Below are 13,600 nucleotides of genomic sequence, written 5' to 3'. Positions count from 1 at the left end.
GCCCACATCACCCAGAAAACAGAGCTGGTGTATGGGAAAACCATCATCTCCAGGAAACACACCAGAGAGATCACAGTGGGTAGAAATCATTCACCTTCTCTGTGTGAGAGAATTGATCATCCAACTGCTCAGAAACCAGCGAGTTTACACGTGACTGCAGAGGTTGTATTCTGTTGTTAACCACATCCAGGACTGAACCATGTTCATTCTGACAGTTGGGGCTTGTTTCTGCTGATGTTAATAATCCCTCTAACTGGGATGGAGTTTATTATTCTGACAATCAGTTTGCTTTACTTTGCTGCTTTTACTCTTAAAGCATCTTTCTTCAGGCTGTTCTCAAGGTTTTGGAAGATGTAACGAAGGTGATTTATTTGTACTTGAAGTTTAGTTACTGTACTCAATGCTCATGATGTGGTCTGCTCTACATTGGGAAGACCAAACACAGATTGGATGATCACTTTGTGGAACAACCTCCGTTCAGTCTGTGAGCTTGACCCTGAGCTTCCGGTCACTTGTAATTTTAATTCTCCGCCCCACTCCCACTCTGACTTCTCTGTCCTCGGCCTCCTGCACTGTTCCAATGAGGCTCAATGGGAGCTCGAGGAACAGCAGCTCATCTTTCAATTCAGCACTTTACAACCTTCCGCACTCAACATCGAGTTCAGCAGTTTCAGCACCAACAGAGAGTTGTCAGGATCTGGAACACTCTACCTGAGAAGGTGCTGGAACCTGATTCTATCAGGAATTTTAAAAGGGAGTTGATAGGGATTTGAGATTGAGAAATTTACAGGGTTACAAACAGAAAGTGGGTGTGTGGGACTAAATACGACTGCTCTTTCAAAGAGACAGCACAAGCACAAAGGGTAGAATGGCCTCCTTCTGTGCTCTAAGTTTCTATGATTCTAGGAGTTGGCCATTTAGCCCCTCGAGCCTGTCCCACTATGCAATCAGATCATGGCTGATCTGTGATCCTTTGTCTCACGTCTCTTAATTTATACCTTGTGTTAGCAAAGATCTATCAATGTCAGATTGGAACTGAATATTGATCAAGCATGAACTGCTATTTCAGGAAGAGAATTCCAAACTTCTCCCAACTTTACCTGAAGAAGATTTTCCTAATCTCACTCCTGAAAGGTCTGGCTCTAATTTTTAGACTATGTTCCTCAGCCTTGGATTCCCCAACCAATGGAAATACTTCCCCTCTATCTACCACACCATTTCCAATTAATATCATGAAAACTTTGAGAAAATCCTCCTTAATCTTCTAAATTTCAGGGGATACAACCCTCACATTGAGATGACGAATACTGGCAGAAGGAATAGGGAGCGGCAATAGATACTTAATGGTACAGTCACAAAGAGTGTTCAGGGACAGGAGGACCTGGGGGTTGATGTGAACAGATGCTCGAAGATGGCAGGACATATTGAGGGAGCAGGTAGTAAAATATATGGGATCTTGGGCTTCATACAGACACAGTGTACAGAAGCAGGGAAAATATGCTGAACCTTTATGAAAGCTCTGGTTATGTCACAACAAGAGTATTGCATCCAGTTCTGATCTCCACACTTTAGGAAAGATGTGAGGGTCCTTGAGAGGATGCAGAGGAGATTTACCAGAATGGTTCCAGGAAAAAGGGAATTCGGTTACAAAGTGAGATTGGAGAAGCTGAAGTTGTTCTTCTTGGAGTTACAGAGTTGAGGGGAGATTTGATAGAGGCGGACAAAATTGTGACAGGTTTAGATAAGGTGAACAAAGAAAAAGTTGTTTTCACTAGGTGATGGCACAAGGATTAGGGGGACACAGATTGAAGGTTATAACAATAGATACAGGACAAATGCAGTGAAGAAAGTTTTACACAGTGAGTGGTAATACCCAGAACTCACTGCCTTTGAGGGTGGGGGAAGAAGAGATGATCAATGATTTAACAAGGAAATTGAATCGGCATTTGAGAAGGCAGAATGGGGCATTGAAACAGGCTGTATTGTCCGACAGAGAGCTGGCATGGGCTAAATGGGCTGAATGGCCTCTTTCTGTGCTGTAATGACTCTAATGCATTTGTTTGACCTACCCTCATAATTTAACCTTGGAATCCAGGTATCATTCAGGTAAATCTGCACTGCTCTCCCACCCCACTAAGGCCAATACAGTCTATCCTTCCGAAGGTGTACTGCCCAGAATTTTACATAGCATTCCTATTCTGATCAAAGGTCATGCTGACCTGAAACATTAACTCAGTTTTGCTCCACAGAGGCTGTCTGACATGCTGAGTGTTTCCAGGATTTTTTAAATTTTTATTACAGTGGTTTGAGTGCAGTCTAACCAGGATTTTGAATTCTTGATGCTTTTCCAGTCACATTGATACCTGAAATCTTTTTGCACAAACAGAACAGACGAACCTTTTCCTTCCATGGTCAAAGTCCGAAGATATTCAGGTCCTGATGAATCGAGTGACTCTTCAGATCTTAATGTGATATTTGGTTTGAGTTTCCCATCTGCAAATCCTTCCCATTGAAAATCCTATAAAAAGGAGATTATAAAAAAATCCATCACTGTCAGTCCAAGGTAGAAATTGAGAGACAAACATTTAGCTTGGTTTGAGTTTGCTGTGTGTAAATCCTCCCCTTCTAAACCCCTGTGAAACGAGTTTCCAAACATTCGGTGTAAACTAGGCTCCGGAAGTTTCTAATCCGGATTTGGAGTCCTTCACCGGGTGTTTGTGAACCCTCCCAGTCCACCCTCCAGCTCCATTCCTCTCCTGCACTCGGCCCTTTCTCACCCGCTGGACTTTAAATTCGAAACAAAAACAAAAATAGCTGGAAAAACTCAGAAGATCTGACAGCAGCTGTGGAGAGAAAGACAGAGTTAACGTTTCGAGTCTATATGACTCTTCATCAGAGCTAAAGAGAAATAGAATGAGGTGAAAAATAAACTGTTAAAGGTAGGGGGAGGCGGCGAAGGGTGGGACAGGTAGAGCTGGATAGAGGGCCTGTGATAGGTGGAGGTAAAGGAGAGATTGCCAAAAATGTCATAGACAAAAGGGCAAAGGGGTGTTGATGGTGGTGACATTAGCTAAAGGATGTGCTAATTGTGACATTAAGGGTAGAAAGCAGGATGAGCCAGTGACAGATGGCCCTAGTGGGGGTGGGATAGGGGGGGGGGGAGGAAAGGGATCGAAATAGGCTGAAAGGTGGGGATAAAACAATGGATGGAAATAAATTTAAAAATAATAATAGAAATAGGTGGGAAAAGAAAAATATATTTAAAAAATATATAATAACTATGTGAAAAAACGGGATCGACGAGGGGGGTGAAGATGGAGGAGAGAGTTCATGATCTGAAGTTGCTGAACTTCAAATTGAACTTTAAATACGACCGCCTTCATCCCGGTCCCACACCCGTACTGCGCATGCTTCACTCCAGGCTGGCCCCGCCCTTAATTTACTCCGATTGGCTGGAAGAACGGCCGTGCGCGCGCGGTCCTCCAGCCCCGCCCCCTTCACCTATTGGTCCGCAGCTGCCATCAATCATTAAGAGCTGGAGCATGCGCAGACCATGGAGACGGAAGGTACGAGAGCTCGAGTGAGCGGATTTTAAATGCGGATTTGACAAAGACTGAGTGCGGATTCAGAGCCGGAAATAAATTCGTGAAGAAAAATCGGGCCGGTGGATGGGTTGGGAGGCTTCATAAACTCACGGTGTCGGCGCCAAAACCTCAATAAGAAGCCAACGGTCCCGCGTTTCACGAAGCGGGACAATAGCTGAGGTTTTTCTCCGGAAATAGGCCCGAGGTAACGGCCGCCATCTTTGTAGGGGACAATGAGCAACAGAGCGCATGCGTGTCCCCATCTGTACAGAGGCTGCAGACCCGGATGAATGACCCACAGGAGTGACAATAAATCAGAGATAGAGTTTGGTGTGAAATCAATGGGTTGTTGTAAAACAGGAGATCAGGGTAACAGTCAGAAACAACAACAACTTCTATTAATATCATAAATCATCCCAGTGACCTTCACAGGAAAATTACAAAAGCAAAGTAACATCCAGACACAGAAGGAGATATTAGGACAGGTGACCAAAAGCTTGGGCCAATAGTTTTAAGGAGAGTATTAAATAGTCGCTTGGTTGTACAGAACTTGAATGTTACTGAGAAAACTGGCATAGTTCCAAAACTTTTCGACTTGCGCTCATCAGGACAGGCACAAGAATAGCTAATTTCAAAGGGAACAACAATTTATACTGCATGAGAAAAGGGTGCTGATTGGCTGGCCAGTCAGATCTGATTGGTCGTTGCCATGGATAATACACCAGGGAGCTATTGTCCCCCTTTTCTTGAAGTACATATAAAGAAAAAAACTAGTAAAGACAAATGTAGGTCCCTTACTGTCCGAAACGGAAGAATTTATGATAGAAAACAAGGAAATGGCATAGCAATTAAACAACTACTTTAGTTCTGTCTTCACGGAGGAAGACACAAATAACTTTCCAGAAATACGAGGGACCCAAGGGTCCAGTGAGAAGGAGGATTTGAAGGAAATTAGTGTTACTAAAAGAATAGTACTGGAGAAATTAATGGAGCTGAAAGCCGATAAATCCCCAGGGCTCGATAATCGACATCCCAGAGGACTAAAGGATGTGACCATGGAAATAGTGGATGCGTTGATTGTCTTCTTCCAAAATTCTGCACATTCTTGTTCAGTCCCAGCAGATTGGAGGGTGGCAAATGTAACCTCACTATTTAACAAAGAAGGGAGGGAGAAAACATGGAATTACAGACCAGTTAGCCTGACCTTGGTAGCAGGGAAAATGCTAGAGTATGTTATAAAGGATGTGATAATAGGACACTTGGAAAATATCAACGGGGTTAGGCAAAGTCAGCATGGATTTATTAAAGGAAAATCATGTTTGACAAATGTACTGGAGTTCTTTGAGGATGTAAGTAGCAGAATAGATACGGGAGAGCCAGTGGATGTGGTGTATTTTGGTTTTGAGAAAGCTTTTGATAAAGTCCCACATAAGAGGTTAGTGTGTAAAATTAAAGCGCATGGGATTGGGGGTAATATATTGACATGGACTGAGAATTGGTTCACAGACAGGAAAGAGAGAGTCAGAATAAGTGGGTCTTTTTTGGAGTGGCAGGCAGTGATTCGTGATTTACTGCAGGGATCAGTGCTTGGGTCCCAGCTATTCACCATGTATATCAATGATTTGGATGAGGGAACCAAATGTAATATTTCCAGGTTTGCTGACGACATGAAACTTGGGAATATGAGTGATGACGAGGGTCTTCAAAGTGATTTAGACACGTTGAGTGAATGGACAAATACATGGCAGGTGCAGTATAATGTGGATAAGTGTGAAGTTATCCACTTCGGTAGAAAAAACAGTTTGGCAAAGTATTATTTAAATGGTGATAGATTGGGAAATGTTGATGTTCAAAGGGACCTGCGTGTCCTTGTACACCAATCACTGAAAGCAAGCAGGTGTAGCAAGCAGTGAAGAAGGCAAATGATATTTTGGCCTTCATTGCGAGAGGACTTGAGCACAGGAGCAAGAATGTCTTACTGCAGCTGTACAGGGCCATGGTGACACCACACCTGGAGGATTTGTGTGTAATTTTGGTTTCCTTACCGAAGAAAGGATATACTTGTCACAGAGGGAGTGCAGCGAAGGTTCACCAGACTGATTCCTGGGATGGTAGGATTGGATCAACAAGGCCTGTATTCACTGAAGTTCAGAAAAATGAGAGGGGATCTCATTGAAATGTATAACATTCTGACAGGGATGGACAGACTGGATGCAGGGATGATATTTTCTCTGGCTTGGGGTGGGGGGTGGTGGTGGGGGGTGTGTAGAACAAGGGGTCACAATCTCAGGATACAGGGTAGACCATTTAGGACTGAGATGAGGAGAGACGTCTTCACCCAGATGGTGGTGAAGCTGTGGAATTACCGACCACAGAAAGCTGTGGAGGCCATTTCAGTGAATTTATTTAAGAAGGAAATAGAGAGATTTCTGGACTCTAAAGGAGTCAAGGGGTGTGGGAAGAGAGTGGGAGTAAGGCGTTGAGATAGAGGATCAGCCCCCATGATCATATTGAATAGCGGAGGAGGCTTGAAGGGCCGAATGACCTACTCCTGCTCCAATTTTCTGTGTTTCTATGTTAATTCAACACAAGGCCCCAAGGCTGGACATGTTCCTTCTGCCTGCAGAGGACAGGTCCCTATGTGTGAATATATATGGCTTTTAGCAAGTGTAAGTGAGACACATTACAAGCCTGACTGATAATCTTTGAAATTTGGTATTCTTGTAGCTGACCTGATGATTACAAGATAAAAAGTTTTGACAGAATGTCTCTTTTCATTAATACTGTGTTGTCTTAAAAGTGGAAGATGTGGTAGACGGAGGGAGAGCTGCAGGGAGAGAATTTAGAGCTTGGTGATGAGGGAACTGAAGGCACGGTCACTAATGGTGGAGCGATTAAAATAGGGAATGTACAAGGCCAGAATTAGAGCAGTGTAAATATCTCAGAGGGTTGTGGGGCTGGAGGAGATTACAGAGATAGAGAGGGGTGAGACCATGGAGGGATTTGAAAACAAGGATGAGAATTTTAAAATCGAGTTGTTGCTTGACTGGGAGCCAAGGCAGGTCAGGAAGCAGAGGAGTGTTAGGGGAATGGGCCTCACTGTGAGTGAAGACACAAACAGCAGACATTTGGATGGCTTCAAATTTACAGAGGGTAGAATGTGTGCGACCAGCCAGGAATGTGTTGGAATAGTCGAGTCTGGAGGTAACAAAGGCAGTGATGAGGGTTTCAGGAGCAGATACACTGAGACAGGGTGAGGTCGGGTGATGTCACGGAGGTGGAAACAGGCGATCTTAGTGATGGCAGAGAGCTCATTTCAAGATCAAATGTAACACCGAGTTTATGAACAGACTGGCTTAATCTCAGACTGTTCCCAGTGAGAGGGATGGAGTTGGTATCTGGGAAATGGAGATTGGAGCAGGGACCGAAAACAGTGTCTTCAGTCTTCTCAGTGTTTAATTGGAGTTAAATAGTCATCAGGAAGAGAAGCAGGCACCAGAATGGGCCATGAGACTGATCCCAGAGAGAAGGAAGGAAGGAAACCCTGGGAGGTTTGGAGAAACCACCTTCATGATCACTCATTAAATCTCCACACAGTAAGTTTTGGACACAAGGTTAATTTCTGCTATTCTGTGTGATCAGTCAGGGGGTTTCAGATTAATGATTTGTCACGAGTAATGACTGAAGCGAGTGATCAAACATATTGTGATCTCAAGCTGTATAAATATGTTAAAAATATACAGAAAGAATTGTCCAAAACTCTGTTTGGATTTCAGCACAGGGAGGAGGGAGAGTGTGTGGGACGGGGATTTGCAGCTTTGGGGAAACGAGTGGAAGAAATGTTCCAGAGAAACTAGAATTGTTTGTTCTGAATTTCTATCCTGCACTGACAGTTATGACTTTCGTAAACACCTTTTACAGGGTATTGGAAGGGGAGGATTTTCAGGCAGGAAACTCTAACCAAATATCACATCAAGATCTGACAGAGTCACTCGATTCATCAGGACCTGAATATCATCAGTCTTTGACTGTAGAAGGAGAAATGTTTGTCTGTTCTGTCTGTGGGAAAATATTTCAAACATCAGTGTGACTGGAAAAGCACCGAGACACACACACCCGAGTGAGAGTGTTCCAGTGAACTGACTGTGGAAAGAGCTTTAACCAGTTACACAGCCTGAAATAACATCTCACCATTAACAGTGGGGAGAAACTATGCGTGTTCTCTGTGTGGACGAGGCTTCGACTGATCATCCAATCTGGGGAGACACAGGGACACCCACACCATGGAGAAACCGTGGAAATGTGAGGAATGTGGGAATGGATTCAATTACCCACCTCAGCTGCAAAAGCACCGGTGCAGTCACACTGGAGAGAGGCCGTTCACCTGCTCTGAGTGTGGGAAGGGATTCACTAAGTCAGCCAACTTGCAAGCTCACCAGCATATTCACACTGGGGAGACACCATTCACCTGCTCTGAGTGTGGGAAGGGATTCACTAAGTCATTTGACTTGCTAGACACCGGCGGGTTCACACTGGAGAGAAGCCGTTCACTTGCTCTGAGTGTGGGAAGGGATTCACTCGGTCATCTTACCTGCTGAGACACCAGCGAGTGCACAGTGGGGAGAGGCCGTTCACCTGCTCCGAGTGTGGGAAGGGATTCACTCAGTCATCCCACCTGCGAACACACCAACAAATTCACACTGGGGAGAGGCTGCTCACTTGCTCCGAATGTGGGCAGGGATTCACTCAGTCATCTGACCTGCTGATACACCAGTGGATTCACACTGGGGAGAGACCTGCCCTGTCTGTGGGAAAGGACTCACTGCGTCCTCTGACCTGCTGAAACACCAGCAAAGTCACACTGAGGAGAGGCCATTCAGCTGTACTTCCTGTGAAAAGAGATTCAGGTCTTCAGCCCAGCTCAAATCACACCAGCAAGTTCACACTGGGGAGAGACCATTCACCTGCTCTGACTGTGGGAAGAAATTCACTCACTCATCCCAACTGCAGAGACACAAGCGAGTTCATCAGTGACTGTAGGGGTTGGACTCTACTGTTATTGCTGCTGTTAATCACATCCAGGACTGAACCATGTTCAGTCTGACAGTTGAGGTTTGTTTCTGCTGATGATCATTATCCCTGTAACTGGGTGAAGTTCAGTATTCTGGATCTAAAGCTGATTGTGTTCTCGGGGCTACAGTGGACCAGGAGGCTGCACAAATATCCCCATCCTCAATGATGGAGGAGCCCAGCACATCAGCATGAAGCATTTACAGCAATAATCAGCCAGAAATGGCGAGCCGATGATCCACCTCAGCTTCCTCTGGAGGTGCTCGGGATCACAGATGCCAGTCTTTAGCCAACTCGATTCACTCCACATGATATTGAGAATCGATTGAAGGCACTAGATACTGCAAAGGCTGTGGGCCCATACAATATTCTGCAATTGTACTGAAGATTTGTGCTCTTGCCGTGCCCCTAGCCAAGCTGCTCCAGTACAGCTACAACTAGCCATCAATGTGGAAAATTGCCCAGGAATGTCCTGCACACAAAAGCAGGACAAATCCAACCCGACCAATTGCCATCCCATCAGTCTACTCCCGATGATCAGTAAAGTGATGGAAGGGGTCATTAACAGTGCTATCAAGCGACACTTGCTTAGCAATAACCTGCACATTGATGCCCAGTTGGGTTCCACTAGGGCCACTCAGCTCCTGACATCATTAATGCCTTGATTCAAACATGGACAAAAGAGCTGAATTCCCAAGGTGAGGTGAGAGTGACTGCCCTTAACATCAAGGCTGCATTTGATCAAGTGTGGCATCAAGGAGCCCTAGCAAAACTGGAGTCAACGGGAATTGGGGGGGAAACTCTCCGCTGGTTGAAGTCATACCCAGCACAAAGGAAGATGATTGTGTTTGTTGGAGGTCAATCATCTCAGTTCCATGACATCACTGCAGGAGTTCCTCAGGGTAGTGTCCTAGGCCCCATCATATTCAGCTGCTCCATCAATGACCTTTCCTCCATCATAAGGTCAGAAGTGGAGATGTTCGCTGATGATTGCACAATGTACAGCACCATTCGCGACTGCTCAGATACTGAAGCAGTCCATGTCCAAATGCAGCAAGACATGGACAATATCCAGGCTTGGGCTGACGAGTGGCAAATAACATTCATGCCACACAAGTGCCAGACAATGACAAATTAAGAGAGAATAAAACTACCGTCCCTTAACATTCAATGGCATTACCATCGCTAAATCCTGCACTATCAACATTCTTGGGGTTACCATTGACCAGAAACTGAGCTGGACTAGCCATATAAATACTGTGGCTACACGAGCTAGTCAGAGACTAGCAATCCTGCAACGAGAGCTCATCTGACTCCGCAAAGTCTGTCCACCATCTACAAAGTACAAATCAGGAGTGTGATGGAATACTCTCCACTTAGCTGGATGAATGCAGCTCCAACAACATTCATGAAGCTTGACGCCATCCAGGACAAAGCAGCCCACTTGATTGGCACCTCTTCCACAAACATTCACTCCCTCTACCACCGACGAACAGTGGCATCAGTATGTACCATCTGCAAGATGCACTGAAGAAACTCAGCAAGGCTCCTTAGCAGCACCTTCCACACCCATGACGACTACCATATAGATGGACAAGGGCAGCAGATACATGGGAACACCACCACCTGGAAGTTCCCCTCCAAGCCACTCTCCATCTTGACTTGGAAATATATTGTTGTTCTTTCTCTGTCATTGGGTCTCAGTCCTGGAGCTCCCCCAACCGCAACAGACTGTGGGTGTACCTACACCACAGGAACTGAAGCGGCTCATGAAGGCAGCTCACCACCACCTTCTCAAGGGCATTTAGGGATGGGCAATAAATGCTAGCCTAGGCAGCGATGCCCACATCCTGTAAATAAATTCATGTGTACATGTATAATATATACACACCGAAAGTGACAGCGGCCTAAGGAGAGACAAATACCAGAATGAAATGATGTCACCAACTTGGCTCAGTTTTCATTCCATTTCCGACTGGAAATTTGCGGAGGGCTGACAAATGAACAGAAATAAGAGAACATGTGTGTGTTTGGATGGCTGTCCCTCTAGTAAAACGATAATTAGTTCTGTCAGCACCCGGTTAAAATTAGAAACAACGAGAAGCTTAGTCGGCCGGATTCAAACCTTCGTGGGGAGAACCCAGTGGATTTCTAATCCATCACCTTAACCACGACTACAGACCTTGCGAGTATATTAATATTATTTGTATGAAATCATAGAATGGTTACAGCAGAGAAAGAGGGCCGTCTGCCCGTCCTGTCCCTGACATTACCCAACCTTTTCCCCGGTCACTGAAATTTATACTGTGTCTCCTCATTCTTCCTCCCAAACTGGGAATGAAAGAGTGAGAATGAAAGAGGAAGAGAAGTGACGGGTTTTGTAGATCCCAGGGGAAAGAGACTCCAGGATCAGTTCATTGTGACAGTTCACACAGCAACAAGAAAACAACATTCCCTGATGAGGGCCAAACCCGGGCGGCAGGAGTGGGAGTGCCGAATAATAGCATGTTTAGTTCAAACACAGAAGACTTGTTCAGCCAATAACAGCATCGAGTGTGTTAGACATGAACATGAAGTGAACAGTGAGGTGAAATAGTGCCACAAGCTGCGGATGTACAACTTCCAATTTCCAAAACCCACCAACCTCATCAATGCGGCTCCTCTGAAACTTTCAAGGGAAATATTGATCCTTTATAAGGTGCCGTTCCCAGAACTATACCCAGTCCTCCAGGTGTGATCTAACCAGGGCTTTGTACAGCTGCAGCAAACCTTTCCCTCTTTTCTATAGCAGCCTCTGTAACAGGTTGTTCAGCAAGGGGAATTAGATTGTACATATCGACTGAGAAAAATGAGGAGATGCTTGATCAGAATAAACTTCATTTAAAAATTTAAATTGAAATCAACAGCTAACATACTATTTTTGGTTCAAAACGGTATAATAATCCCCAGTGCAACTCTTTGTGTCATCGGATCAAGGAAACACTGCAGAATTTAGCAGACTGTTCCTGCTCATCTTTCAATATTATTTTTCTTAACTCAAGAGTTTTCAAGAATGAATTGGACAATTGAGAGGGAGAAACCAGGGTTATGGAGAGAAAGAAGGAAACCAGGACTAATTAGAAAGCTCCCTGCAAAATGCTTAGACATAGAAATGATGGGTGGAAGGGCCTGTTCTTGTGCTGTGCCATTTGATGATGACATTGTTGATCAGTCTGTCTCCAGCATTCCTAATGAGAACAGCCAAATTTCATTTCTTCAAAACAATGACCCAAAGTGCTGCTGCAGGACATCACAGTTTAACATTCTAGCCAGGTGCTTTTGCAGTATTAGGATACAAGAAACACCCAGAAATAGCTGTAAATCAGCAAATGGAAGGGAGGGGGGACCTGCAGAAAATCACAATCACCTACTGAGAAAATTGTTGGAGCTGCGGGTTGACAAGTCCCCAGGTGCCGATAGACTTCATCCTAGGGTTTTAAAAGAATTGGCTAGTAAAATAGTTGATGAGTTGGTTTTAATTTTCTAAAATTCTGTAGATTCAGAGAAGGTTCCATGAGATTGGAAAATAATGAACGTAATTCTTTTACTCAAGAAAGGAGGGAGACAGGAAGCAGGAAACTACAGGCCAGTTAGCTTAAAATCTGTCATGGGGAAAATATTAGACTCTATTCTTAATTATGCTATAGCAGGACACTAAGAAAAATCGAAGGTAATCAGGCAGAGTCATGATGGTTTTGTTGAAAGCAAATCATGTTCAACCAATTTGCTACAGTTCTTTGAAGTAACGTGTGCTGTATATCATGGGGAACTGGTGGATGTTCTGTGCTTAGATTTCCAGAATGCATTTGATAAGGTGCCACATCAAAGGTTCTTGCAGAAAGTAAAAGTTCATGGTGTAAGGAGTAACATATTGGCATGTATATTAGATTGGCTAGCTAACAGGAAACAGAGAGTAGGCATAAATATGCCATTTTCTGGCTGGCAGGGTGTGATGAATGGTGTGCCGCAGGGATCAGTGCTGGGCCTCAACTTTTTACAATATATAGAAATGACTTGTATGAAGGGATCAAAGATATGTTTGCTAAATTTGCTGATGACACAAAGATAGGAAAGTAAGTTGTGAAGAGGACATAAGGAGGCTGAAAAGGGATATAGATAGGTAAAGTGAGTGGGCAAATATCTAGCAAATGGCAGAGAATGTGTGAAAATGTTAAATGGTCCATTTTTGTAGGAAGAATAAGAAAGAAGCTTCTTATCTAAATGGTGACAGATTGCAGAGCTCTGAGATGTAGAGGATCTGGGTGTCCTAGTGCCTGAATTGCAAAAGGTTAGTGTGCAGGTACGGCAAGTGGTTTGAAAAGCTAATAGAGTGTTATTGTTTATTGTAAGGGGAGTTGAATATAAGCAGGGAGATTATACTTCAGTTACACATGGCATTGGTGAGATCACATTGGGAGTACTGTGTACAGTATTGGTCTCCTTATTTAAGGAAGGATGTAAATGCATTGGAAGCAGTTCAGAGAAGGTTCACGAGACTAATATCTGGAATGATCGGGTTGTCTTATGAGGAAATGTTGGAAAGGTCAGGCTTGTATCTGCTGGAGTTTAGAAGAGGAAGAGGTGACTTGATTGAAACATATAAGATCCTGAGGGGAACTTGTGAGGGTGGATGTGGAGAGGATGTTTCATGAATCTTTGGAACTCTCTTCCCCAAAATGCAGTGAAAGCAGAGTTTTTGAATATTTTAAGGCAGAACTAGATAGATTCTTGATAAGCAAGGGGGTGAAAGGTTAATTGGGGTAGGGGAGAATGTGGAGTTGAGGTTCCAATCAGATCAGTCATGATCATATTGAATGGCGGAGCAGGCTTGAGGGGCTGAGTGGCCTACTCTTGATCTTAATCCGTATGTAATTTGTGTTAGAGATATTAAAAAGGCTCAATTCAAC

At 44.2% G+C, this 13,600-nt stretch overlaps 2 protein-coding genes across 2 annotated transcripts in view; one reads left to right on the top strand and one right to left on the bottom strand.

Annotated features, from left to right (window-relative positions):
* Positions 1-13,600, bottom strand: part of LOC144697486 (uncharacterized) — a 352,987-nt gene that overhangs the window by 151,724 nt on the left and 187,663 nt on the right. The window lies entirely within an intron of this gene.
* LOC144697563 (uncharacterized) overlaps positions 1-13,600 on the top strand; it is an 89,392-nt gene that overhangs the window by 51,866 nt on the left and 23,926 nt on the right. Inside the window, exon 3 of the mRNA XM_078569611.1 lies at positions 7,969-8,082. Coding sequence (XP_078425737.1) covers positions 7,969-8,082 — 114 coding nt within the window. The remainder of the gene's footprint in view (positions 1-7,968; positions 8,083-13,600) is intronic.

The sequence above is a fragment of the Cetorhinus maximus genome, chromosome 23, assembly GCF_964194155.1.
Source record: "Cetorhinus maximus chromosome 23, sCetMax3.hap1.1, whole genome shotgun sequence".
Taxonomy (NCBI): domain Eukaryota; kingdom Metazoa; phylum Chordata; class Chondrichthyes; order Lamniformes; family Cetorhinidae; genus Cetorhinus; species Cetorhinus maximus.
The sequence above is the reverse complement of the archived record's forward strand: the minus strand, read 5'-3'. Positions and strand labels throughout refer to the sequence as shown.